This window comes from Motacilla alba, chromosome 8 (genome assembly GCF_015832195.1).
Source record: "Motacilla alba alba isolate MOTALB_02 chromosome 8, Motacilla_alba_V1.0_pri, whole genome shotgun sequence".
In the NCBI taxonomy this organism is placed as follows: domain Eukaryota; kingdom Metazoa; phylum Chordata; class Aves; order Passeriformes; family Motacillidae; genus Motacilla; species Motacilla alba.
Genome location: NC_052023.1, coordinates 9,269,794 through 9,297,709, shown reverse-complemented (window position 1 = coordinate 9,297,709; position 27,916 = coordinate 9,269,794). Strand labels below are relative to the sequence as shown.

Sequence of the window (27,916 nt, the reverse complement as noted above, 5' to 3'; positions counted from 1 at the left end):
TAAGTTTTAAATCTGGCCCAAGTGCTAGGCCACTACTCCAAACCATACTGTCTTGCTGCCTTTAGGCACCTAATACCCAGCCCTACCAGTAAAACTGAGCCCAGCAGGAGCCTCTCATCTGTATGACCTCTGGCATGCCCTGAGCAGCAGAGCTTTGTCATCCACAGTACAGCAGAAATCCCTCCCAGGTTCTTAAGATCCTGAGGGTGCAGGCTCCAGCCATGCTTACCTGCAGGCCGTCGATCTCCATGGCACTGGAAAGCTCTCTGGAGCTGAAGTGTCTGGGGTGGGAACCTCAGCCAAAGATGGAGAGAACCACTCGGCCTATCTCAGCAAGTTCTTGCTTCTCTCTAAAATAAATGAAAAAACCCCAGCAGATTAGGCCAAAATTTCAAGGATAGACTTGCCGAGTCTACGTATCCTCTGCCTACCTTTTGTGACACCTGTTACACTTGGAGAAACTGCAGTTACTCCAATTTAATAGCATTTTTTTATTCTTACATGGGCACAAGTAGTGGCACAAGGCAGCAGAAAACAGGTTCCATGACAGGCAGGAGAACATTGGCAAAGATGTTCAGGCATTGGAATTCACCTGTCGGTGGCACCAACAGCTCCAGCCAGCTCCACATCATTCAGGTTTAAACATGAAGAATCAGCCACCTCATTTCTGCTCTGAGACACGGCCACAATGCCCAACTCTCCCCATACAGGGGTCAGTTTGTGTTGGAAAGGGACAAGGGGACACCTGACCATACCACAAGATCTCTAAACCAGAGGCTGGAAAACCACATCCCAGCCTGTTAGTAACATTGGAGTAAGTGTGAAATCATTCCTGTGATCGCTTCTTTCCCTGCGGGTGCCATGGATGTTACTTCCTTCCAGAAGAGACTTTACACTTGATCTTTCAGATCAGAGACTGTAGATGTGACTGAAGGATAACACTGACAGTCCCTGACGCTTAGCAATGCCTGCTGGAACAGTCGCTGGGGGTGAGGATGGGGTGGCACCACTTTGGTGGGGTTTCCCACAGTTGTGCCTCATGCAGCAGAAGGCAGCTCTGCTGAGCAATTCAGTTGCGTTTTCAGAGGTGAATGGGCTGGCAGCAGAACCTCGGCCTCCCCACCTAGCCCTGATCACATTGTTCTCTCAAATGTGCCAGCACAATTTTTTCCTGCAGCAGCACTGTGAAGCACACCACTCCAGGGGAAAAAAAAAATCCAACAAAAAAGCCCAAACAATGACGCACTTGTTAGAACCAGCTCGGCTCCCTGATCAGATTTACAGCACACCAACAACTGCAGCGGCAGAAATTTGGGAGGCAATGTGCTGTGAGGCCAGGGCAGGAAAATGCAGAGAGGTTGGAACATTTTAAGCTGATGTTGACAGCACAGACGTCGTCTCATGAAATCAGAGCTTAACAGGTGGGAGGGTGACATAATAAGGGAAGGCATTAGGCTTTCACAGAAAGAAATAGGGAATCAATATTTAATTACAGGAGAACTGCAATGAAGTTGCATTATTGAAACCATCTCACCAAGTTGATGCAATATTTTCTATCAAAGAAAATTTAATAATGAATCTACATTAACCTCCAGACTCAGTGCTCACCAATACTTCCCCACTAATAAAAACAGACATTTATATGCTTGTGGTCAAGAGCTAGAAAGATCAGAAAAACTGACAAGGAATTAAGATGTCCTTTAACTCCATTTCAGTTACCAAATTGCCCTGACTGTTCAAACAATTTGTGTGAGTCTCTCTCTTTCACATTAGGTTCCTACCTAATGCAGAGCAATTGCTCCTTGCCAGAGTCAGGAAAAGGTTTCAAGAGCTGTGGATGGGAAGCAAAAGGAAAATCCCTTCTGGTACAATCAGTACAACATTGTGTCTTTATCATTTACTGTCGTGGAGAATGATGAGAACTAATGATCCTTTTTGCACAAGTGCTTCATGATAACAGCAAATCACACTGAGTGCCACGTGATAGCAGCATTAGCCTGAGGGGGATGAATGACAGAGTTGTGTTTTTCCTAATAATAGAGCAAACTACAAAGCCATACCTGGGACACAGACACCTCACAGACGTATCGCTGCCTTCCCCCAGGGAAGTGAACCGTATTCTCTGGATGCTGCTTTGCTGTAGCACAAAGCTGTCAGGGGGGAGAGAATGCTGGAAACAGGGACATGAACTCCCAGCCAGACCTGTGACAGTTCGGACATCTGGCAGCTGTCCGAGGGCAGCTGGGGTTGGACAGAGGGGACAATGAAACAGAGCCAGAAAGATCTAAGGATCTTCAACAAGGAAGCTGAGATGTCACTCATTTTTCTCCAGGGAGCAGGGCAGAGCCCTTGGTAGGGGGCCGAGCTAGGTTTGAGGTTTGAGGCACAAACAAAGCCAGTTCCCACCAGCCGAGCTCAGGGAGAAAGGAACGTGAGGGATGGGGAAAGTGGGAAGGAATTAGAGCTCAGGCATTTCAAATGAGCACCTCTTCTTAAACTCACCAATTATTTCAGTCATTGCAGCAAAATGCAAGCATTGTCCATATGGCAACAAGGAGACCTCCCTGAGAGAGGGCCTGGGGAGGAGACAACAACACTCCTGGTTAAACAAGGCAGATGAGGTGGCTCAGGGAACAGCTCCAAGGACAACTGTGAAGAGAACAGCAGGTACCTGTCCTCCACGCCCACGTGGAACAAGCAGATGATGCCAGCCCTCAGGACACAAACGTCTCAGTAGCGGAGGCTGCCATTTAGAATCACAGAACGTCCTGTGCTGGAAGGGACCTGTAGGGATATAGGTTGTGGTAATTGGGAGCGGGGCTGCGCTGGAGCCTCATCCCCAGTGGGTACAGCTGTGCAGGACAGGTGAGCAGCACTGAAGGCAATGGGACACGGAGAGCTGAGGTTACTGACCATTCACAGAGGGTGCAGAGGGCACGCAGCTGTCAGGCATGTAAGATGAGGGGAATAAGAGGCTGGACTGATGGGGAACAAGTGGGCATATATTTGGAGCCTTCTGATGGGTGTGGAGTTGTATGGTGATCCTCTGTGTATTGTGGCTGTCTTGACTGTGGCACGTGCTGTGACAGTGACCCACAAGGGTTGTTGAGTCCAACTCCTGGCTCTGCATAGAACAGCCCCAAAAATCACCTGTGCACCTGAAGGAGTGCCCAAATGAACTCTGGCAGGCCCAGTGCTGTCAGCCCTTCCCTGCCTCATTAGGACTGAACACCCTGCCTGCACTTAGCCTAAGATCAGCTCCAGGAGAGGGCAGACACAGAAGTCAAGCCTGCCTCAAGCCTTGCCGGTTCAGGATTGAAATGGAAGAGCCCACCTCACAGAGCTGGCAAATCTGTCACCTTCTGCATCAGTAAAGCCAGAGCCACACACGGAAATGAGCTGTGCTCCACGGGCAGGTACAAAGGACAGCTGGCAAAGGAGAACAGCAGGGTGAGAGATCAGGCCCCAGCATCTCTGAGCTTGCCAGCCCAGCGCCTCTGGAAGCAATTTCCACAGCACGAGCTGTCCTGCAGAGCTCTGAGCAGCCGCCAGCCAGCAGCACCCTCCTGTGACACATTCCTGCAGCTCCCAGGCAGCTGCTCCGCCTGAAACCCGGGAGCTGCGCTTGCTCCTGCTGAGCACATGGACCTGGGCATCCCCAAATTCCCTGAAGGGGTATCCCCTCCACCTGATGTGGCCCAGACTCTGGCGAGCGCTCCACACTTCCATCCTGAGTTTGTACAAACTGTAAGATTGTGCTCGGTTAGACTGAGCTTTGTGGCTGCTCACCTGAAAGAGAGGGGACAACAACTTCCAAGTGTTTTCCAGAGGCAGCCTCTGATCCAGCATTAAGCTCTTCAGAAAAATCTCGGAACAACTGAGAAGAAGAAGGGAGTTGGACATTTGCCAACATAGGCAAAACCCTCTTATTTCCAGCATCAAAGATGCAAAGTCCTTTCTGCCTTACATCCAACTCTTTCTCTTTGTTGAGCAGGGAGATGGAACAACCTTGTGCCAGGCTACCCTCAGCCTGTTTCTTCAGCAGGACTTCAGAAACCTTGACAAGAAGTGATCTGTGTAAGAGGCTCCTGTAGCTATCAGTGCTTTGGTTCCACTGCCTTTACTTTCACCACTTCACAGCTTATGGATCTGCTCCTGCTGGAGCTCTTTCTCCTGTTTTAGTCAATTCACAGACTGAGATATTCGATGATAGGAGCGGATGGGCAGAAACAGATTTTGTACGAGGATTACTTACAATTCAGTCCAAAAAAGAACATAGTTAGTGGTGTGGTGCAACTTCACAAGCTGGAAATACAGGGAGATCTGGAAAGAACAAACCGTAATTCTAAACATGACTGACAGGATCCATCTGCCCTCCCAACAGAGACGGCATGGATATAATAAGGAGGAACTCTTGGGTACTAGAAGATATAAGGAAGCTCCACAAAGCAGTAAGTTTGCTTGTCTGAGGTAGTTCAGTCCCCAAGAACTTGCACATTTGGTGTCCTGAACTTCATAAAACCCAGGTCTACGGGCTGCAGAACATTGCACAATTACTATAAAGCCTGTGATAAGCAGCTATAAAGATTAGGGTAAGGAGATCCAAATCTGAGGCTCAGTCTCCAGTATGGCAAGCGGTAGGGAATAGAGAATCTGCAAAGAACGTGTACTTTCCGAAGGGGAAGGAGAAAGGATTGCCAGCACAGAGGCCTCACTGTTTCAGTGAGCAGCACCCTCCCACACGCACAGGTGGCGTTTTCCCTCAGAGTGCGAGGTCAGGAAAAGACGCCCGATTCCTGGCGGCGTGACAGGGACGGGCGCCAGGCCGGGAACGGCGAGGGGACCCCGGCAGGACGGCGCTTGTTGAGCATGCTGGGACATGGAGTCCCCTCCGGGGCAGCCGGCGCGGAGGGGAGGGCGCCGCGAACTACAACTCCCGCGGTTCCTCGCGCGCCGCGCCGTCTCCTAGGAGACGCGGGGATGCGCGCCGGGGGTCCCGCCGGCCGGAACTACCGCTCCCGTGGTGCCCCGCGCGGCGCCGGCGCCGCCATGGAGCGGCGCGTGGCGGAGCAGCTCCGCGGCGCGCTGGGCCCGCTCGGCCTCGAGGTGCACGCCTTCAAGGTAATGACGTCACAGTGACGTCACGGGAGCGACGTCACTGCCCGGGAGCTGAGGGAGCGCGGGGCGGGGAGCGGGTCCCGGGGCCGCGCAGGGCCCGGGGGGTGCCGGGGGTCGGTGCCCCGGGGAGCTCGGGGCGCCCCTCGGTCGAGCGGGGCCGGGCACGACCGGGCACGACCCCGCGGAGCCGCTGCGGCCGGCGCGGGTCGATGCGCAGCGCGGGCTCCGGCCGGCCCGCCCGGGAGCGCGGGGCAAGGTGACCGCAGCGGCTGCGGCTGCTCCGGCCCTTGGTGCGGGCCCCTGACCGGAGGGGTCGGGGAGTTACGTAATGGCACATCTGCCCCGGCAGACGGCAAAGTCCTCTAGGCAAGCTTAAATTTTAATCTGAGTGGGGGAGCACCTGAGTGCGGGAGTGCTGACCCCCTCATCCGCTCCTCTGACCTCTGTTCTGCCCGGCAAGGGGCCCCCCTGCAGCCTCTGCACTGTGCCCGGTTCAGCTCTAAGTGCAGGGGCTCCTTCCTTGCCCGCCCCAGGGCAATCTGCAACAAATCAATCTGCAACATCGAATACAAATCAATCTGCAATAAACGTGCCCTTCCGTCGGGGAGTGTTGTATCTGTCACCTGAAATATTTTTATTTCCTGCTAGGATCTTGTTTGCATAAAAAGTACAAGGCAATGAGGTGGTGAGAGAAGTAAAGAGATAAGTGCCTCCAGAACTTGGAAAATTCAATGCTGCTTGCCTAAATCACATCAGCAGAATTCGGGGCAGAACCCAGATAAAAAGACTGCAGCTACCAGAGGGGAAACCTTTTAGCTCTCTAGCTCTCTCCAGATTTCATTCTGACACAGCCAACCCTGGTGCACTGACTGATGTTCACTAGGAAACCAGCAAAGCTTAGATTCACATCTCTCTAATTCCTTGTAACATCTCAATTCAGCACCTTCAGAGCCACAAAACTGATTAAACTTAGAGCTTCATATCAGAATGTAAACTTCACAGTGAATCTAGTTTATGTTCTGTGTTTCCTGATGGGCAGTCTGGCTGCCACTGCCAGCTGCAGAGTCACTGGCAAAATAATTTTACTGACTATTGAGAATAACCGGTATGTTTTATTTTCAAACTGACTGCTCCATTACTCAGCATCTCTCTGACTGTTAGACCTGGCCGTGTGGCACCCCGGGAGAGAGGCAGTTGTCGTAACCTATGAAAAGGCTGATGTTACTGTGCAGGACATCAGGAGTGGGGTGCAGGGGGTTTGGGCCACTTCCTCCTGCACTTGGCAGCTGCAGGTTTCAGCCCTGTCCTCCTGGTCATGCTTCCTGCTGCCCTGGCTTGATCTCTCATTTCTGGACTCTGTCCAGCCCTGGAATCAAATATCCAAATGTGGCTGTGTCATAATCCACGTGCTACTGGTAACAAACGTTTTTAGGGGGCCTTAGCACTGCCAAGAGCTTCACATCCTTCATTCCACACAAGTGTTTCCTGCACAAGAAGTAAAGCGTGCAACTTGTCACACAAAACAGAAGCACCAGTTTCTTTCTGGCCCAAGATAAGAGAAAAAAAAAAAACCCAAACCTGTAAAAGCTTTATCTGAACCAAACAATCTGATTTGCATTGGCAAGACTGATTGCTCATACTTCCCTCTAGGTTTCTGAGCAGAGCTGGATAAAGGGCAGACTGGAGCTGAATGCTGTGTGTGATTCTTATCTCACAGCTCACAGCACAGCTTTCCTAAACTGGTGTGCAAAACAACTTGGTTTGAAAGGAAGGCCTTGGGCAGGTTGCCCATCTGGGTTGCAAATGGAGGGGGCTACAGTTATTTCCACATTTTTACATTCCTGCATGTCCACTAGAGTGGTGTCCGTATTCTAATGGAAATTTGTTTTTCTTTGCCAAGGTTGGGTGGTACAATGCTGTTCTCCAGCCAGCCTTCCACCTCCCCTACCCAGATGACACACTGGCCTTCGTGGTCCTCAGCACGCCGTCCATGTTTGACAAGGCCCTTAAGCCTTTTGTGAGCAAAGAACGATTAAAAATAATCAGGGATCCTGTGGATCAGTGTGTTTCCCATCATTTATCACGTGTGAAGGAGGTAAGAAGCTGAAACACCGATTCCATTCAGTGCTGTGGCACATAACCAGGTGGGTTGAGCAGCAGACAAAGCCCTGCAGGCTCCTGCCCTGCTCTTTGGAAGGGTGAAGCTTTATTCATGAAGGAGGGAGCATCAGCAGCTTTGGGTGCTTTACTTGCATGTTCTGCCTCTGGCTTACACCTCTCAGCTGTGAGGGAGCTCTGCAAGCACAGGCTGAATGCCCGCAGCCTCAAACCTGCCAATAGAATTCAGCAGCACCCTGGGGGAGTCTGCAGGCTTCACGTGTGCCTGAATTGCTGCCATCCAGGAGTTCTGGAGTGGCAAGGCTTTTACCATGAGCGTGAGCTGATGGGAATGTTTTCAAATTCTCCCAGAAATTCCCTGACCAGAGGGTGGATATCATGTTTGATTATGAGATGCTACCGAGCCGAAAGCCCAAGTTCCTGGCACAGACAGCTGCCCACGTTGCTGGAGCTGCATATTACTACCAAAGGAAGGATGTGAAGCTTGATCCTTGGGGGAAGAAGGTGAGGCAGAAACACCACCTGGGAAGAACCACTGAACTGCAACCATTGAACTGTACAGTGATTGTTTGCTCACTAGTCACTAGTTCGTCTTGCAGGAAACTACAAAGTCCAGAGTGTTTCAGGTGGGAATTGGCAGCTTCCAAGAGTCTTCAGGGTAGTAGGGAGACGTGCATGGAGAGAAATATCTTAATCTGTTAAACCTACTTAGATAGAAGAATTAAATGGCAGTGTGGAGGAAAACCTGTTGCTTAGAGCATTACAAACCGGGGGGGAAATACTCTGTGGTTAATTTCTGTAATAGATTTTCAGAAAGGAACCTCTCCCCACATTCCAGGGAGGTCTGTGTGGGCACAGGAAAGTGGGAGTGAAATGCAGTGCTTTGAGCCACACGTTCAGGAAAGTTTTCCCTTCTGCTCTGTACAGCTCTCCAAGAGAAGGTTGGGAGAGTGAGAAGCATCTGATGATGCTTTGAACTCTAGCCTTGATTAGACACAAAGTGAGGCAGGTATTTTTTTTTTCTTCCAGAAGATCTTTGGCGTTTGTATCCATCCCAAGTATGGCGGCTGGTTTGCTATCCGGGGTCTCCTGCTCTTCCCAGCCATCCAGGTGCCGTTCCTGGAACAGCCCGCCCCTGTGGACTGTGTGAGCACGGAGGAGAAGAGGATTGAGCTGCTGGAGCAGTTCAATTTCCACTGGCAGGACGGCCGCTACAGGGACATCATTGAAGTGAAGGAAAGGTACTCGGAGGAGCAAAAAGCCTATTTTGCCACTCCTCCCGCCGAGAGATTGCGGCTGCTGGGGCTCTCACAGGAAGCCCAGAGAATCACATTTCACTGAGAAAGCGGCGCTGCGGAGGGCAGAGGGCAGCAAAGGGTAACTCACGAGCACCGGCGTTTGCCGGTGCCGAGGAGGAGGAGGAGGAGGAGGATGGTTATGCTGGTACGGACACGGCAAATCCGAGCAGCCTCAATGCAAACATTGCAGTCAAGGCTTCGCAGAGAGAGGGGCACTGCTCCGCGGCCCGGGGGAGGTGGGAGCCGTCTGTTCTGTGCTGCTGCTGATCTGGGGCGTCCTCTGGGGAGTCCAGTAAGGTGCCATTAGCCTTTGGTTGGGGGTAGTTTAGACATCCTGGCAACTCCAAAATCCATGCTGCTCATTAGAGAAATCACTTTAGTTCTCAAGAATTTTCCTTTTGAATGTTCTGTTTCTATTCTTTGTAGGTGTAAAAAAAAATTCAGTCATTGTACTACTTAGTTGGATTTTGTCTAAACTTGGGGCAGGTACTTTTTTAGATGTAGCCAGCATTTTATTATCCTGTATCATGACTCTCTCTAGGGAACACATGTCCAGTCTTTACAATCTTGCCTAGGTCACATTTAAGCATTTATCCATTCATAGAGCTGACTGGAATATTTGGAAAGATGCTGAGTAATGTCCATATGATTGGAGATTTTACTCACTTTAAGACACCTGACTGAAAAAGACAATTCTCGTGGCCTTTTCTAAGGTAGACCACATTTGTGTTAAAAGTATTTTTCAGTGCCAGCACACAGCACATCCCCCACAGTTACTGCCACAGTTTCCTGGTGTGCTTTCTTTGTGGGAAAGATTGTAAATCTGCACACATGTAAAAGCCATGGCACAAGGCCTTGTCACATGCACAGGCAAACAAGCACAGAAGAAAGGGACATATTAATGACATTCATGTTACTTATATTGCTGGATTAAACATGTTCAGACAGAAGCAACATTTTTTACATTACTTTGTCCCGTTACATTTGTTCAGAGGCTACAACGCACCTGGAAATCAGGAATTAATTTCTCTTTGAGCAATTTGAGGCTCAGATCTCGTTAAAGTAATATAATACATTAAAATAATATTTTGTGGGAGCTGTTTTACTAGACTGCAGTGCAATGCTGCAGATGGACAGGCACTTTTTTTCCTTTTGGTGATGATGAAGAAATACTCACTTTGCAGAACTGAGCCCTTTCTTTTTATATTGAGATTCTTCAAAGCTTTTGGAGACTCCACTAGGAAGGTTGCCCTCACCATTGTTCACTGCTTGATACAGTTGCTCATAGTCAGTACACTAACTCACTGTAATCCAAATTCAGGATAACAAGTTTGCTTCCCTGTAAACAGAGTAATGAGCATGTGATCACTGGGTTTGTTCACTGCATTTGCTGTTACAAAAAAGTCTTTGTTGCTTTCCATGCTTTGTTCATCTCTGACTAAGGCAGACACCTGACTTAGAATGTGATAGAAGTATTGTGATGTTCAATTTAAGGTAAAGAATGAAATTTGTTTAAAATCTGTTCTTTTGTTACAGAATTACTTCTGGTTCAAATTTGTTTGATGTTTCAGAACTTTGAAACTGAACTGTAATTTAACAGAGGATTTAGGTAATGGCTTATACTAGTAACAAAGACAAAACACTGATTCTCTTAGAAGGATAAATATAGATTTGAATCAAATCTATCTTTTTATATTACAATTTAAAGTAAATTATTTTGATTTTTTGGTATTGATTTCTTACAAATATTTAATATTTTGTCTTAATTTATTAAATAGATCACCATGGTCACTGCATTTCAATTTCTGTAATTTATTTATCTTCAAATGATATTTTGGTTACTAAATATACAAAGCTGTAAGTAAACCTCAGTACTGAGTATTTTTATTTCAGTAATGCAGTTCTTAACTTGTGGAGAACTCAAGATGTTCAAGCAAGAATCAATCATGTTTTTTTTAATATCCTGGAAAGAGTGAGCTACCTGAGACACACACAGTCCAGTATCTGAAAACTAAGGAAAAAAAATGGTTATCTTAGCAGAAGTTGCTAAACTATTATCACAGGCCCACTGGGATATAAAAAATAAAACCTACGTCATATTATGAGTAAGTCCAATAAAGGTTTATCTTTCCCAGGTCATTTCAGCAAGAGCATTAACAGCAAGCACCATGACAGTGCACTTGTCATTTCTTCCTCTGTTCTTAACAGTAACGAAAGTTCCAGATGTCCAGTGGGACAGAACTGAGGGACTTTCCCTCAGTAGCACTAAAGTAAGGCCTGTAAGTACTGGAATTTTTACTGGTTAAAACCTAATAGTGAACAGAATCACAGATCTGTGTTCCTTGTGCTTCTGGGGATGCAGTTGTGTCAGGCAGAACAGAGTGCAAATATTTAGCAATATCCATTCCTACTACAGTGATTTTGGAGTGCCTTGGGCTGGGCACTACTTCCTTTCTCTCAGCCAGCTCACTGAGATCCACAGCTGCACAGTGAGATACACAGTGAGTAGATTTCTCCCCTTGCTGGTTGGAGTATAATGGCCTTTGTCTTACAAAACTGAAGTTTGAGAACCTGTTTGACTTACCTCATCTCTTGGGACAAGACCAGACTTGGTGAGGAATGGATCAGCCTTGGATCCTGAGGCATTGTGAAGGCATTCTTAGTTTCAGCCCTTGCAAATGTCAAGTAATTGCAAGTACTTGGATAGATTTACTAGTTCAAGTATCACATTTTACATTTTTAAGCAAATTGTTCTCTAAATCCTAATTTTTTACATTTATTGAAGACTCTTTTCCTCAGTATAACCAGTAGGGTGAGTATTCAAGAGCTGAACAGGAAAAATAAAAGAAATTAAAAGCTACTTGAATTTAAATTCAGTTTTAGCCACAAGGTATTCAGTACATTTCAAGCTAATAAAATAGTTTATGGAGAATAAACAAATTTGTAATAGTTTCATTCATTTAATTTCAAATGCATTTACCATTCTTACTATCCTAATGTTTTCCCTATTTTTACTTAATTAACCTAAAAATAAATGAGATTTTTATAACAATTAAAGATTTGACAGACAATACCAGTTAAATACAAAGCCCAGTCTAACCTGGTGATTAGCAGCCACTGGTGCTGTTGTTCAGGAAAGCATCTCCAAAAACACTGGTGGTGGTTTTTGGTATCAGTTTGAATCAGTAACATCTCTGTGGTATGAAGAGGAGTGAAGAGGAGTCAGACTTTATTCCTGATATTGACTTGTTTCCTTCTCCCATAAAAAGAGTGGCTTGTAACAATGCTGTTTTCCTCTGAACTATGGAAAACTAAAGATGCTTTGCTGTATAAATGAGTGCTGGTGTGTCAATCAAAAATAGCCAACCTTAGGAGAGCAGGGAGCTCTTTTAGTTTGTTGTTTTGATGGGGGTTTTAAAATCTGGTTTGGGTTGGGTTTTTTGCTATGTTTGTGTTTTGGGGTTCTTTTTAGGGCTAGATTGCCCTCCTCTGGACCAGAAGCATAATTTTACTCATTCAGTATAATATTCATGGTCTTTTATTCATTTGTGACCAAAATTATTGCTGGTGTAACTTCTATTTGACATGGGTTATATTTCTGAGAATCCATATTGACTTGAATGGAAATTGAATCAAAAACCCCCAAGTTAAGACTGATGGATCTCAAAAAACAAGATAATGGCAGCTACTGGTCCATGCCAGTGTGGTTATCAGCGCTCAGCACTCTTTGTTAAGCCTCATGCAAAAGGTGTGTTTAATAAATTAGCTTTGAATACTGACTTCAGCAGCAGCAATTCAAAATTCTTCCTCTGAGGGAAGTGGTTTTGCTGCTCACTGCAGAGGAGAAACAGCTGCACCTCTGCAAGCTGAACTTTCACAGATTGATCTTCCAAAATGAACAGATGTATTCATGAGAGGGTTTTTGCTGTTACACTGGCTTCCTGTGCTATCATATATCCTGTGACAGATCATCCATCACGTTTTCTTCAGAAAACAGAACAGGGCACTTCCCTTCTAGGTTTTCAAGGAGGAAACAGAGCACCAAGGAGCACAAATGAGCTTTGCTTTTCCCTCTGTGACTGAAAAAGATGTTCACATTCCTTAGGAAATACAGTGGGAAACTTGAAAGAATTGAATATTTTGTCAGAAAATGAGCAGTAAGATATTTTAGTGGAATGATTAAAATCTCTCAGTAATATACCAAGATCTGCAAAATATGATTATATATACATACAAATATTTGAAATGGCTACTATAATTCATTAGTATTATATCTATAATTCTCATGTTATCTTTGTTGATGTTTGTACATAACTCAGTGAGAAAAGAATTTTACTTTTAATAACTGTGCATGTTTTCCCCCAAACACCTTGAAAAGTTCTGAAGATCAGACACATTTACACTAAGTTGCTTGGATTGTTTTTCCTCATGTAGAACAAACCACGGGACAGGAAAATTCCTTTAAGTACATTACAGAAGGAGTGGAGGGATTTTTCTGTGTTTCCCAAATTTATGCAGAATCATTGCTTTTCCTGTGAATATATAAATCCTCTTTCTCCTTTGAAAGAATTAGTCTTAGGTTTTAATTTCATTAATTTAACCCTTTTCCCAGTATTGTTCAGCCTAGTCTTCCTGAATCATTCACTGATGCTTCAGTCTTCCATAATGTAAAAAACTGCCCTATTGTTGTGAAAAGTGAATTTGATGAAATACATCAATTTTAGGCTACGATGTTTTATCAAGTGTAGATTGAAGACTTCTTTTCCTTTCTAGACAAAAGATACTGGCTTTACTTATCAGTGCAGATACTTCAAAAATCTGCTGCTGTGGAATACGGAACATAAACCTCCTGGACTTGGTGTCGGAGCACAGTGCAACCTTAATGACTTCACATCTATTTAGTCACATATCTGTGCTCAAACGGTTTCTTGCACAGAAACATTCTAAATTCAGCCACGTGTCCCCATAACATGTACAGTGATTCAGGTTTCAGGTGAAAGAGCCAAATTTCACATTGAAGCAAACCTTTCATCACTAGGTGTGGTGAGAGTTGCTTCCCACAGGCTCAGCTCTTGTTCAGGAACACTGCAAACAACTCACAGCCTGTTCTCCTGCAGCCACCCAGGGGTGTGCAGGTAATGCAGAGTTTGTTTGACTCTACATTAAAGGCAAACTCCTGTTCTTTCTTCCCAAGGATTAAAAATATAGCTACTATATTCATGAGCAAAAAACATTTCTTTGATTTCCTAGTTCAGTGTTCTTTTTGGACGTACCATTAAATTGTATTTAAAAAAAAAAAAGACAGTAACAGCTCTAACACCTTCTGAATTAATTGTCCGAGCGTGCTGCATTCCACTACTCTGCACTTCCCTCATTTCACCCTTTGCAAATTAGAACCAAGACATCTCTGGTTTAAGTCCTCTATCTGTCTAGCAATATACATCAGAATACACATTTGCAGACTGTCATGTAATGTAATACTGAACACCAGACCCACTGAAAATTTCAGACTATTAATACAATAAACCTGAGTGTTTTAATATAATCTTTACATAACTTATTTTTACGTGTAACATTACTAAAAGCTGCTTTCATGGAGCTTTTGCAAGCAGACTTTCCTAACCAAAGGACATCATTTTGCAATACCTGTGAGATATAAAATGCTTGCTTTTGTTCTTTGAACTTTATTGATTTGCTGGACAATCCAATAACAAATTCAACAAGGGCCTGATAAAAAGGATGGAATACTTGTTAAGAAAATAGTACTTTTAAACATTAGTAACTTTTTATACTGTTTTTCAAAACTACTGAGAAGCTGGCTTTGTAAAAAAGTGATCATTCTTTAAACATTAGGAGGCAATTTCTTCTAAGCATCTAAAATATGCAGTTGTTAATTCTGAAATAACTAAGCAGTTGTACAAAATCTAGTAAAGGTTAGGTTCTGTATGTTGAATATTGAACATCACACCCTACATGTGCCAAGATATAATATATAGAATTTATGTCTGATGCACAGCTTTGTATCATACATTCCAAAAAAATCAAGTTGCTCCTACAAAAACGCTATTATCTGAAAACTTAATTACAACTATCTGTCACAAACATGAGGGAATAATTTTTTTTTTAATTCTAGATGAGAGCACAATGTGAGTATATTGGGTTTGTGTGGCAAAGTTTGGTAGCAGAGGTGGGGGTGACAGGGGTGGCTGCTGTGAGAAACTCCTCGAAGCTTCCAAGGGAGCCATGCCAGCCGTCTCTGGGATAGCAGAACTAAGAAGGGGGACAATTGTGCAACAACCTGGAACTGCAGGGAGGAGAGGGAGAAAGTATGAGAAAAGGCTGTGCAGACACAAGGTCAGTGACAGAGGGGGAGGAGGTGCTCCAGAGCAGATTCTCCTGCAGCCTCATTATTTCTCATTATCCTACTCTGATTTGATTGGTAATAAAATTAAGCCAATTTCCCAAGTGTGTTTTGCCTGAGACAGTAACTGATGAGTGATCTCTCCCTGTCCTTACCTTGACCCATGAACCTTCCACTATTTTCTCTCCCCTGTCCAGCTGAGGAATGGTTACATAAATCCCCAGGAATCACAGCAATCAGCAACAAATTAAGAGATCTAGGATAGAGACACAGTATATTTCAGTTTCCCTTCACCTGACTATTCTAAAGAAATAAATGAATAAAGGCTATATTTATAATAAATACTCAAACTAGGAAAATAGATGTGCAGTCACACATTAAAAAAAAAAGTAAATATCACATCTATCCTTTCTGATTTACATCTTCAGGGAAAATCCCCTAGGCAGTTACCCATCCTGTCAAAGTCAAGCACTGCTTGAGGGACGTTTTTACCTCACTGGGAAATATGGCACCTGTTGATTGTGAAAGCAAAAGCAGTTCATAATTGTAATAAAAATACAATCTGCATCTTGGTACATGGAAAAAAACCACCTCAATAAATGACTATAATAATAAAAAACTCAATAAATTATAGTTATTTGAGTCTCATAAAAGTTACACCAGTCTAAGATGCCATGATGCAAGGAGTGGGGTGCAAGCCCCTGAACACTTACTGGAGATTCCAAGCTCTATCTAAATCAATACAGAGTTTAAACAAAGAAGTAAACTAAGACTCTTCTTGGTTTGGGGAAGTTTTGATACATATTTTTTGTGTGTTATTCTCTTGGAAATGTAAATAATATAAGCATTAAAATGACAGCATAGCAAACCTTCCCAGGAATGACTCATGTGGCTAAAAATGAAAAAGAATTGTTTAATTGCATTGATTCCCACTGTCAATCCTTTGATGCACACATGCAATAGTTCCTAATCCACAGGGATTTGGTTTCTTGGCTGTTTGCAGTTTCCACAGTATCATCACTCACCTGTGACTGTGATGCTTAAGCAGGTACAGTTTGTAGCCTCCCAGTGTGGGGGAGCTCAGGGTGGGCAGGACACACAGGAAATTACAGCATGTGAAGGAAATTCCTCACACCAGAGGAGTGGGATGAAGAAATGAACCCAGGGGGTGTTTCTACAGGACACTCCTATGCCCAGATGGCTGCAGGGCAGCTCTGACCTCTCCTGACAGCAGCCACAGCAGCTGCTGGGGTCAGAACCACCCTCAGACCCTCACCTTCCTCCCAGGGCCTGGGATGGGCACATAAAGATCCTCATTTTGGAAAGAGGTTCAGGAGCAGAACATCAGAGAACTCCTTTATCCTCCATGTCCAGGGGTAAGTGACCAAGTAGTTACAAAATCACTCTGTACAACTACCTAAAAGGGGTTGTAGTGAGGTGGGTTTGGTCTCTTCTCCCAACTAATGAGCAATGAGACAAGAGGAAATGGCCTCTATTTGCAACATGTCTGGATTAGATACAAGCAAAAATTTGTTCACTGAAAGAGTGGTTGGACATTGAAACAAGCTGCCCAGGGAAGTGGTACAATTATTATCCAGGAAGCATTCAAAAAGCTCTGTAGACCTGGCACTTGGGGACATAGTGCCTTCCAAGTAACTGCTGTAATTAATTTTACATTTCAAGGCTAATATAACAACTAAGGTAAGTTTCACATTAGCTTACCCCTAACTTTACTCATTTTCACTTGCTAGAAAAGAAAGTTTGGTAACTTCTTACTCAGCCATGCTCATTTATATTCATTTTACTTTGAACCATATAAATGCCCCTGTTACTTATCAATGCCTTCCTGGGAAGCTGGCCTCATGTGTTATCTTGAGACCTTGGATTTTTTAAAAATTAAGCAGAAGTGATCCAGCTAAACATGACTTTCACATATGTTCATGGGGATTAGCTACTTTAGTAGATATTGAACTATTTGGTACCAAGGCTTCTGCCACATACTTTTTGCAGCTGTACAAAACAAGTTTACTACTCAAGACATAAAACTTTCACTTTTGAGTGACATAAGTAGCCCTGGGCCTCATCTTTGGTGTTGCTGACTTTAAGCAGGACAGAACTTGTTTACAACCTGAGCTGAAGATGGTTACAAGGTCCGGTAAGAATTTAATCTTCACAGGTACATGAAGATCACAGGGCTCTAACTCCCTTACATTGTGAGGCAAGAGCTCATTACCCAAGTCCTCAGCTTTGAAGTTTAGCCCTATCACAAGCCACACTGTGACACAGCAGTCACAGCTTTGGGACAACTTAAGGCCAGCCATGTGCTCGGAGTTTTACATAATCACTTGAAATACAAAGATTAAAGACAAGGCTGAGCACACCTGAGTACCAGATTTTATAATGCCACCCTTTTGATCCAGATCATATGACAAGCTAATGGATAACTGGCATGTTATCACCTCCAGGACATGCAGTAGGAAAGACTCTGGATGAATGTTGTATATCCAAGGAAGTGTCCTTTCCAGAAAGCCCAGTATTCCACTCCCATAGAGACAGCATTCAAACTCAATGGTGGATCCCCAGGAATGACATGAACAGTCAGTTTTGGCTAATGTAGATGCCAGAATGACTTAAGCTGACATGGTGCATGAGGAGATGCCCCACCTTTGTCAGTCACATGCTCCAAGCAGTACCAGAGTGCCCAGAGTTTAAGCCTGACAGCCTGATCCTCCTTCTAGCAGCCAAGTCATGCAGAGTGTGAGGAATACTTTATTACTTCAACATGCAAACCAAGTCTTTTTCTCTCCATTCTAATGGAGCTGTAGTAAAAGGCCTTTATGACTCAAGATGTCTACAGAAAGCTTTCACAAGTGCAGCCTGCACTGCTCCCAGGTCTCCTGATAACTACATACAAGAACAGTAGACAGTGTGCTCTTTTCACAAGTTTAATAGAGTTACAAAAGGATACCACTGCTCTATGTAACACATGGCTAACCACAGACACGGCATTGTCACTAAGGTCAACAGGGCTTGATGTACAGATACTGATCGTTAGGATTTGCTATGAAGGTACTGTCAACAGGACAAACTTTCCTTCAAGTAAAAAAGTTACTGTTTATAACTACATGATCCCTTGACTCAGATGCAATGACTTAATCAAAGTTCAGTAACTGATACTTGCTCTTTATGTAAGGCATACTAGTTTCCACTCGGACTGAATGTTTATTTCTGCTTGGCGAAATACTCTTTACTTTTCTGAACATCAGGCTTGATTGTGTCACTCCCAGGCTTCCAGCCAGCTGGGCACACTGAAATGATAAGAATGTTTAAGTCTTACCAGCTGCTCCTGCAGAACATGTTTTACACAACATTAAAGCAAAGTAGCAACTCAGAACATGTACAGATCTTTGCAAGATACAGACAGTGCATTCAGTGTCACATGATGCTGTTTTGCTTGTTTCTATTTGTTTACTGGGCAGTAACACCCAGACCAGGTTTCTGTCCAGGCAACAGTGGGACCTTAACACAAGCACCTCTCCCACCCCACTTAAAAGTTTCTGTGAAGTTTGATAGCAAAGGTAACACCAACTCCAGCACCCAGGTCAGAAAGGCTCTAACACCACACTACACTTATCTCCTTGGATCCAGCCAAGTCTGTATTCCCCTTATCTTTAATCCACCCTGGTCCAGCCCTCCAGCTGAATGGGGTAGGGAAAAAAGTGTTCAACTGTCACTGGTTCCCTTACATGGCTATCAAAAAGCCACCATGATGCAGAGGTTGCATGTCCTCAAACTTCCAGCAGCTCCTTGAGCAGCATTTTTTGAACAGTATTCCTTCTTTACTGTCATGGAATGCTAGATGCTAGCTCCACTCAGCACTGGCAATTTTAGCCACAGAATGCTCAGCTTCTGAGTGTTGCTACACATCTTACTCTGGTCTGTCCTCATTCAGATGTGACTGCAGTCCTAAACTTCTAAAGGAAAACCTTTTGCCAGGTTTTGACTACTCAAAGGCACAGTAAACCCCTAAAGGCTTAATTTGCATGACATGTGACCTCTCCATCATGAAATGTTTGGGATGTCTCCTCACATGACATGTTTATATGCCACAGTCACAAGAGCAGCTTATTGTAATAAAACCTGCCACTGATTTACCACTTCTGAAGCACAGTAAGTATGACCAGCACAAACACATGTCATCAGTTAATGACAGCTGAAGACTACTAACACCTGCACAGCAATTTTGAGTTTCTGTAACTTGGTTCTAACTTTTTATCTGCAGTGTCTTTTTTCTTTCACGCCTGCAGAAAAGCTGGCAGTACCAAACACCTTATTCCTCCTGAACTATGGGGACAGATACTCTCATCCACTTTACCCTCACTATATATTGACAGAAAGATCAGTAGTCTTTCAGGAATTTAAGTAGTTTGTCTAACAGGCTGCATAAAACACTACATTAGTACTGATGGTCTCAACCTACCAAATCTGAGAGCAGAATCTAAATTAAGCTTACTCTCACAGGTTAAGTTACTAGTACATGTTCTTAATTTTTGTGTCAAGTATTTTCTGTGTCTAATTGAAAGAGACAACTTCTATGTGCAGGACAAGACATCCATCACCAAATTGATTTAAGTGAAATCTCAACATGAGCAAGTACTCAAGGGACAAATAATTGGAATAGGATAAAGCATTATGGTGTCCTTCAACAAGCAGATTTACAGAACCAGCTGCATTTCAACAGTCACAATTACCTGCTGTGCACAGACTGATACATGTACTTAGTACCTTTCAGTAACCCTTGATTTAACCTGCCTAGTTAATACAGTTCTTTAGTGAAAACATTAAATTGAAAAGCTCTCTTACCTTCTCCATGTTTATCTGTAAACTGGAAGGCCTGGACAAGTCTGAGGGTTTCATCAACAGAGCGGCCAACAGGAAGATCATTGATTGTAATCTGCCTCAAGATCCCCTTCTCATCAATTATGAACAGACCCCTAAAAACAAACAAAAACCAGCCCTGAAGTTAAGCACAGCTTTTGAAGGCTGATTAGACTCACACGAGTTTCAAAATCTCAGGTTCACTATTTGATTAAGGTACTGTTTGTACCATTAACTGTGACCTCTTCCTAGCTACTATCACCTTGGTGCACGCACAGCAATGAAACAGTAGCAGCTGTAAGCTCAACAGGAACTAGGAGGGACAGGAGGCAAGGCAAAGCACTGACACAGGAAGATACTACTCAAGGAAGATACTAGTAGGGAAATAAAAGGAAGAGAAACCCAAGGAAAAAAATTCAAGAGACATTCTCACATTAAAAAAAACTCACTACATACTCTTCTCAAACCATCAGTCCTCCAACATCAGGTTAAGAGTTAGCAGAAGATCAGCTCCCTTGGCAACTTTTATGAACAGCAGACTAAAGACTTGGGGTTTAATTAATCTGCACTTTGATCACTAGACTAAATAGCTGTAATCATGTTCATGACTATGCAGGTCTTGCATTATCACTGTTTGCAGCTCACCTGCATGAGACTCCTGCACTGAGCAGCAGGCAGTCAAAGGGAAGCAGAATTTAACTTAAAAGCACAGGAAGCCCAAGCACCACAGAGAACCAGAGACCATCTCCCCTTGCAGAAGTGTCTGACAGCCTGCAGGAGCTCACACCTAGAACAGCTAATAGCTTTAGCTGGCTGCAGGTGTTCAAGTGTACACAAGCTCTGCGTTCATCTCTCAGGTCCATGCATTGCAACACAGCTTTATCAGCTCGATCACCTCTGGCACATTACCTGTACGCAATACCTTCATCCTCCTTCAGCACTCCATAGTCTTTGGCAATGGCACGTTTTGTGTCAGAAACCAGGGGGATTTTCATAGTGCCCAAACCTCCCTGCTTCTTAGGAGTGTTGACCCTAAAAGAAGTTTAAACATTAAAAACATGGGCAGTTCAGAATGAGGGATCAAGGTACAACAGAAGCAGATCCTTTTTGCAATACCATACTCAATCTGCCATACAGCAACAAAAGAACAGATGTCCAGTATGCTCAGCTCTGTTCAGCAGCACCTGGTGCTACCAATACTTACCAAGTGCCTTTGACTATGCTCAGGACTCAGTTCCTGCAAGAACTGAGGCCAGGCAGAACAGTTTGTTGGGTTAAAAGGTTGATTCTTACCAGGCAAGGTGACAGAAGTGAGAGTCAACAGAAGCTCCAATTACTTCACAGTTGATTTTCTTGAATTCATCAGCTCTGTCACTGTAGGCAATGATTTCAGTTGGACAGACAAAAGTGAAGTCCAGGGGGTAGAAGAAGAACACAACATATTTTCCTAGAAAAGTAGTATAAGTAGTTGATCTGTTAGTTTTTTTAAGAAAAAGCAAGCAAACAAACCCCACCAAAATACAGGTAAAAACCTAAACAACCACCTTAAAACCCCACCCGACTGAATTCCCCAAACCCAGACTGCCCAATTTAACAGGGAATGCTTGTCTCTTGGGTCTGCTCCCATAGGCCTGCCCCAAGTACAGCCCTGGGTATGCTACACCAGAAGACCCCATGGCTGACCCCTAACAGGAAAATGCCACAGATCTGAAAGGCTACTAGCCAAGGAGACATTTTAACTGAGTAGGTGAGTAGTCTATACTGACTCATCACCCTCATGTAGCCTGCAGCATCATTAGACTTGTATTTCTAAAGCCATCAACATGAGTACTTGATTACTTCAGGCTTTCCCTTTGTTTTTAGTGAAGCTTTTTTTTTGGCAAAGCAAACATATTGCCAGCAGTCTAGAGAAAGGGACTTCATTTGTTAGATGAAAGAATTTACTTTCTATTGACAAAGGTGAGACAGAAGATGTTGCTGTTCCACTGTCTGGAAATGTTACACCAGTCTCTCTATGATACAGGGCAACGAGCCTGATGCAAGGTAACAGTTTAGAAGAGTTGTATGCTCACTGGTAACAGTTATCACAGCTGGGACATTCAGTCATGCTGCTGACAGCCCTCTAAGCATACTGCAGCCACCACTGCACAAATTCTGATCTTCAGTCCACTGCCAAGTGGTCACTGTCATTTCAAAACCAAACCAAGATGCACCTTCAGACACCCTCCAGTCCCTCCTATGGCCAGACTATCTGAATAATTAGAGAAGCACATGAAATTACCTTTGTAGTCAGAGAGTTTGATGTCTTTGAACTGTCCATCTGGCATTACAGCCGTGGCAGTAAAGTCAGGAGCTGGTTTTCCAATGAAAGCCTTTCCTGAAGACATCTTGATTTAACCTAGACAGGAGTCAACACCAATACAGTTTAGATGGTAGTACATTTGCACCTGCAAGTAAGGATTTATTCAAAGCATCTTATCAATCTAGATTAAACACCAAAGGCAATTTATCAGCACTAGGTCTTGCAACAAGGTTCAAGTGTTAAATGAGTTTTGTCACCTGGGTAGTTGAGCCACTATAGAGACTGCCAGCACTTCAAAATATATGGCTCATGGCCTCGCAAAGATGCAGTAATGGTTATCTAACCAGTAACAGCTCAGAGCCTGGGAAACTGCTAGCCTAGAGCTTTACTAATACTCAGAAAACCACACCATTCCACATGGTGGAGGAGTAGAAAGTATGTTTTTTAGACCTTTCCATGAGAAGAGCCTTTTTCAATTTTACAAGGGAATTTAAGACCTCAAACTTGAGCTTCCTGCTCATTCTGAAAGAAAATAACCTCTGTTAATCCCCAGGGAACATTGCTCTGCATAACTACACTTTACCCTTTTGAACAATTCAACCCTTTTTTACTTCCAACCAGAAAGACTCGTGGCACACATGGAAATTACATTCCATGTTAATTACAATTTCACCAAGTCTAAATCAGTACAGCCAGGTTGTTTCCCCTTTAAGTCTATGGAAAAAGAATAAAAGGGTACACAAGGACAAGAGAATGCTACTTCTGGCTGTCTGCCCCAAAAGCTTGTCATTTGTAATGCATCCTGTGCAGTATTTCTGCTCAGTCTGGGAGTGCAGTACAACTCTTTAGACTTCCAGAGCATAATCTTTCAAATAGGCAACTCTATAAACCTAATTTCTGCAGATCACAAAATATTCTTAAAAGTTATTTCACTTTATTCAACACACTGCAGCACTGGCTGCCTCGAAGATAAAAAACACCTCAAAGGTTAACATGAATCTCATGTTGCTAAGGAAAGCCAAGAGCCAAGGATTGTTCCAAGCTGAGCCTGCAAGGCACCAAGTCCGTTCTAAAAAAGGTTGAGAGCACCTCATTTCTTGGCTCCCTCCCCCTTGCCAGCCACTTTTTTCCTGGAGAGCTAGCCCACAAGTTAAACGTTTAGCTTTGAACCCACACCTAGCCTTTTCAGCAACGGTTTTGCTTTTGGAAGTTTCTCTCATGCACCCTGACAGTAAAGATCCACCTCTCAGTTTTCATTTTGAGAGGTGCCCACACATTCAGCATTTCTAACTGTGCAACTAAGCTCCTTATCCCCATGTTCATCCAAGGGTTTTTAGTCTTTAACTGCAGGAGACTGGGAGAGAATGTGGTGGCCAGGACTAGAGATCATTTGTAGGATGCAGTGAAGCAGCCTGGCAGGAGGACATCAAGAATCCTGTACCCACAAATGCAGCTGTGGTTGCAATTCTGCAAGAGGGAAAGGGGAACAGCAACTGCACAGTATTTATGAGATGCCTCCAACTAGGGAGTTTTATCTTATAAGCAAGAGCTGCTCAGCCTGGAGTGCATGACCCCACATTTTTATCACTGAATTACATTATTTTCTGTTACCCAAGCTCAAGGTCATCCTTTTGCTCAGTACTATGCCAGTCCTTCTATATTTGTTCCATCAGCAATCCTCTGGAGTACTTCACTAGGTATTCAAGGTCAGACTGCTCTTTGATACTTCCCATTTCTAAACTACAAGTTATTGCCCGTTTCTCTGGTAACATTAAAATCTTTTTAATATTTGCAGGAGACCTTGGTTGCCTCACACTTCAAGAGAACCATGTGCTTTCCCCAGAGCACCTGCTGTGACCTGCCAACCCTTCTGCTATTCCGTGTGGGGTCAGCGCGTGTTCTGCTCGGATTTTTAGCCACAGCATTTCCTAACCCGCAGAGGAGCAGACCACAGAATCATTGTTACTTCCTTTCATTCCGGAGGAAAGTACCATGAGCACCTTAAATCAAATACACTCGAATCCGGCCAGAGTATTTTTGTTGCTCATAGCCGCAGACGGCCTCAATTATCTTCAAACTGCAATTATAATGAGCCAGGCCTGCTCTCTTGAACGAGCGATTTCATACCTTTAGGGTGCCTCGAACAAAAGCGAAAGGCCGTTTCAAAACGCACCATCAGCCTCCCTCTGCCACCTTCAGACTGTGACAAAAACGCGGTCAGGCCACAGCAGCCGCGGTTGGGGTGCGATACCGAACCGCGGGCATCGCGCACGGACCGCGGCACGCGTGGCGCCCAAGGGGCTCCGGGGCGACCTCCGAGCCTTCCCCCGCCCAGGCCGCCCCTACGCCGCTCTGGGACAGCGGAACCCGCCCCTGCACGTCCCCGAGCCGGCGCTCGGGTTTGGGTTTTTTTAAGGCTTAGAAGCGAGACGCAGCCTCGCTCGGCGGGGGAAGGGGCCGCTCGGCTCCCTGCAGGCGCTCTGAGCGCTCCCCGCGGCTCCTCCCCGCGCAGCGCTGATAAAGGCCGGAGCGTTGGAAGGGCTTATCTGCTCGCTCTCCCCGCCAAAAAAAGCCCAAACCAACACCAGGGGAAACTGAACTCGGCGGTGCAGCCGGCAGCCGCAGCAGCGCGATCCTTCAGGAGTGGGACGCGGGGAGAAAGGGCTCGCCCTACGCGCCTCGCTCAAGGGCGCATCTGCGCAGAGGGGGAGGGGAAAGAGAACAAAAAACCCACCCAAAACAGTAACAAAAACCACATAAAAATAAAATAAAATTTAAAAAATAGATAAACACCGTGCAAAGCCCCCCGGCAACCCGCGCGGCCCCGCAGACTCACTCGGAGCGCAGAGGCGGTGGCGCACTCGCAGCAGCAGCTCAGCCGGGCGCGGAGTGCCGCAGCCCCGCCGCGCCGCCCCCTTTATAGCAGCGCGGATCTCGCGAGCGGACGCGGCGGGGAGGGGAGGGCGGCAGCGCCTGCAAGGGCAGCATGACTTGGCAGATCCGGGGCCACCGGGGTGCGAGTGAACGGAGATCGTTCCCTGGAGAGAGTCCCGGGAAGTGCCGTGCAAATATCCAATGCCGCGGTCATAAACGATTGATGGGCTTGGTGCAAGAAGCGATGGCGTTTTTAGTGCCTTAATTGACCTCGCTATGATTATTTGAAGTCCTCAGAGGCTACGCAGGACTTTGAGAGAGTGAGGGATGACTGTCATGTCATTCATGTGAATTAAGTATTGGCCAGTGACAGAAGTAAAACGAAACCTCTCACGAACAGAGCAATGCGCGCTCGCAGTGTTACAGAGGTGCGGTGTCAAATCCCCATCCTCTCCCTCTGCACTACCCACTGCCCCCTCTCCCTGATACTGGTTCCCAAAGCTTTCATTGATTCTTCTCCATCAATGGGAACACCGATCCCAGTCATGCAAGTCAGCAAAAGAGATGAAAACTAAGTTTAAAGTCCAACCGTTGAGCGTCAGCGGTAGGATGGAAACCCTTGGAAGATACAGTTACTGCAGAGATTTTTGCTTCATTCAGTAGTGAAGCTGCTGTGAGGAACGTTTAACCTCAGTGATTCCTAATAAGCACTGTCTTTGAATCCAAGAGTGAAGAAGCAGTGTGGTACTTTCTAAGGGCCAAATTCTGAATTTAAATGTGAAAGCTTTATTAAATAATGAATACTAAAAGCCATTAAGCCATGTCAAGGATGCTTCTCAAAATTGAATATTCAAAATTGTCAAAATTGTCAGAATTGTCAAATTCTCGCTTCTGTCAAAAGTGATAAATGTGCTCACCAAATGATTTTTACTCATCTGGTTTGCAGTTTACAGATGTGTTTCTTATACCTGTTCAAACTTGATTATAAATTGTAATGAGTAGAAAACCACAAAGGATTAACAAACTTTAAATGTTTATAATCAAGATCACTGTGTAGTGTTGCTGGGTGACCATACCCATGTGGTGGTTCACCCAGAGATGACTCATTTTGGGACCAGATGAAATTAATTCTTAAATAATGAAAGTAAATAGCATGCATATATGGACTCAGGAAAAAAAAATCTCCACTCACTTTCATGCAGCTAATTTATCTACTTCTATTGCTATAGCACACTTAATCTTTTACAGGAAGAAGTTTGCTCTCTTAACATCAGCATTCTCATGAGAATTGAGGTCTATATATTGAGACATGTATGTACCTCCCCATCACCTCAGGCCAATGGACCTGTGAACAGATTGACCCCTGAAAGGTCAGGCAGTCCTAATCAAAACCTCCAGAACAATGTAGTCTCTCTGCAACTCCAGCATGTTTACCAGTAGACAAAGCAGTAATGACTTTCTCATGGTTTCTGACTCTTTTAATGCTTGTTATGCTCATTTCTCTTACTTTCAAATGCACAATATACCCACTATGGTCTGCAGGTTGTTCCAGGTTTGTGCCGTAAGCATTGCCTTTCCATTCATATGTCTGTGGCCTCATTACTTTTGATTAATTTCTGAGCTTGTCTTTCCAGAAGTCAGTTTCTGGAGGTATTGGAATAATGAATTGTCAGGGCCACTCCTTGTTCAGTGAGCACCTGGGTTTTTGTAGCCTTTCTCAACCTTTAGATGTAGGGTGCTACTTAGATTAAAACAATTATGTTTTCCAGGAAAGAGAGGGCATGTCTACCCCCGCAGGTGCTGGAAGGATGGAGTTCTCTCCCCACAGCAGTGCAACTGTGCTGCTGTGTTCTGCTAAAATAGCTGCCAGACAGGATCAGCTTGTACCTGATTAGCATGGAGCATCAGAGCCCAGTGCAGGCCTCTCTGCACCCATCCAGGCAGACAGGGACACAATAAGTACTTCATCTATCAACAAAGAGGAGCTGGCAGGCCCTGCAGTGCCAGAGCAGTGAAACTACTCAAACTGGGAGCCAAACTAGCTTTCACATCCATCATTTTGATCGCAGTGTCTCCCATGTATCTTGGTTGGGAATGGGCCCCTGGTGTGCAAAACAAACACCCTGCTGTGTGTAAAAAGAAAGGCAAAGAAACTGGACCTGTTTCAGAACATTACCACACATTTGGGTTTCCATGCATTTGAGAATGGTTTTGTGTAAGGGTATCGAAGATTTCCAGAATAAGATAAAATTAGCTGGAATAGTAATGGGTTGTCAACACTGGGCATGCCCCTGGAGCACACAGCAGAGGTAGTCCCTGCATGCCCTCAAAAGCCAGCACATTGGGACACCCCACACATTCCCTATGGAGTTCATCACTGTGTGTGCCAAAAGCCCACTGAGTCCTGAATGTACCAAACCTCCTACGTACACATGGCACTACCAGAGGCACAGTCAGAGTCTGGTCCTGGCTGTGTGGGAACAATTTAATTTAATATGTGCAGAAAGTCAGCTGACAAGTCAGCAACTGACAAGTTCCATGGGGCGTTTATGCACAAGCAGCTGGTGCACAATCATTTTAATGAAAACAACGGCATGTCATTAAATATAAAATACACATATTAGCTTTCCTTGTTTGAATCAAGTGAAGAGTCTATTTCTAGGTCAAAATTACCTCTTCTCTGCATATTTTTTTCAATTAGCAGGCTATTACTGCTAATAGTTTGTATGTTTGGATATGTATGTTTGGATAACAACTGCCTTTTGATGACAAAATATTTTAGTCCTTACCTTTTCTCTTTTACTCCCCTATTACATTACTGGAGGCAGAGGTTTGTTAAAGTTTTCATATGTGAGATTTGCATAATTCAAGCATCTTCTTTTGCATGAAGATTGTGGATTTTCAAATGGATGTGATTGCCAGGGTCTTCATAAAAATAAATCAAACTCAGCAGTGATTCCTCCCCTT

At 44.6% G+C, this 27,916-nt stretch overlaps 2 protein-coding genes and 1 long non-coding RNA gene across 5 annotated transcripts; 1 reads left to right on the top strand and 2 right to left on the bottom strand.

Moving 5' to 3' along the window:
- Positions 1 to 233: 233 nt before the first annotated feature.
- LOC119704073 lies at positions 234 to 3,187 on the bottom strand. Of its 2 annotated transcripts, XR_005257835.1 has the most exons (4): positions 2,672 to 3,187; positions 2,503 to 2,576; positions 2,061 to 2,150; positions 234 to 350 (listed from the first exon to the last, which is right to left on the bottom strand). It is a non-coding gene; the product is annotated as an uncharacterized LOC119704073 (long non-coding RNA). The 2 variants fall into 2 exon arrangements; XR_005257834.1 differs by lacking the exon at positions 2,061 to 2,150 and having other exon boundaries at positions 241 to 350.
- Positions 3,188 to 4,969: 1,782 nt separating this feature from the next.
- On the top strand, positions 4,970 to 10,400 carry MMACHC (metabolism of cobalamin associated C). Of its 2 annotated transcripts, none has more exons than XM_038144801.1 (4): positions 4,970 to 5,121; positions 7,019 to 7,213; positions 7,588 to 7,740; positions 8,269 to 10,400. In XM_038144801.1, exons 1-4 carry the CDS (start codon positions 4,981 to 4,983, stop codon positions 8,575 to 8,577), a joined length of 798 nt encoding a protein of 265 aa, XP_038000729.1. In that variant the 5' UTR covers positions 4,970 to 4,980; the 3' UTR covers positions 8,578 to 10,400. The 2 variants fall into 2 exon arrangements, with proteins under 2 accessions (XP_038000729.1, XP_038000728.1); XM_038144800.1 differs by having other exon boundaries at positions 8,266 to 10,400.
- A 7,424-nt stretch (positions 10,401 to 17,824) lies between these two features.
- PRDX1 (peroxiredoxin 1) lies at positions 17,825 to 25,051 on the bottom strand. The gene is made up of 6 exons (XM_038144806.1): positions 24,912 to 25,051; positions 22,055 to 22,171; positions 21,067 to 21,220; positions 20,683 to 20,805; positions 19,759 to 19,889; positions 17,825 to 18,203 (listed from the first exon to the last, which is right to left on the bottom strand). Exons 2-6 carry the CDS (start codon positions 22,158 to 22,160, stop codon positions 18,118 to 18,120), a joined length of 600 nt encoding a protein of 199 aa, XP_038000734.1. The 5' UTR covers positions 22,161 to 22,171; positions 24,912 to 25,051; the 3' UTR covers positions 17,825 to 18,117.
- Positions 25,052 to 27,916: the final 2,865 nt, after the last annotated feature.

What these genes read in the sequence shown, in the direction of transcription:
- MMACHC (XM_038144800.1), top strand. Translation starts at nt 4,981, where the DNA reads ATGCGCGCCGGGGGTCCCGCCGGCCGGAACTACCGCTCCCGTGGTGCC. An exon ending in TCGAGGTGCACGCCTTCAAG is followed by an intron (nt 5,122 to 7,018) that starts GTAATGACGTCA and finishes TTCTTTGCCAAG; the next exon opens with GTTGGGTGGTACAATGCTGT. An exon ending in ATTTATCACGTGTGAAGGAG is followed by an intron (nt 7,214 to 7,587) that starts GTAAGAAGCTGA and finishes AAATTCTCCCAG; the next exon opens with AAATTCCCTGACCAGAGGGT.
- PRDX1 (XM_038144806.1), bottom strand. Translation starts at nt 22,160, where the DNA reads ATGTCTTCAGGAAAGGCTTTCATTGGAAAACCAGCTCCTGACTTTACT. An exon ending in CAAACTCTCTGACTACAAAG is followed by an intron (nt 21,221 to 22,054) that starts GTAATTTCATGT and finishes CTACTTTTCTAG; the next exon opens with GAAAATATGTTGTGTTCTTC. An exon ending in GATGAAGGTATTGCGTACAG is followed by an intron (nt 19,890 to 20,682) that starts GTAATGTGCCAG and finishes GTTTGTTTTTAG; the next exon opens with GGGTCTGTTCATAATTGATG.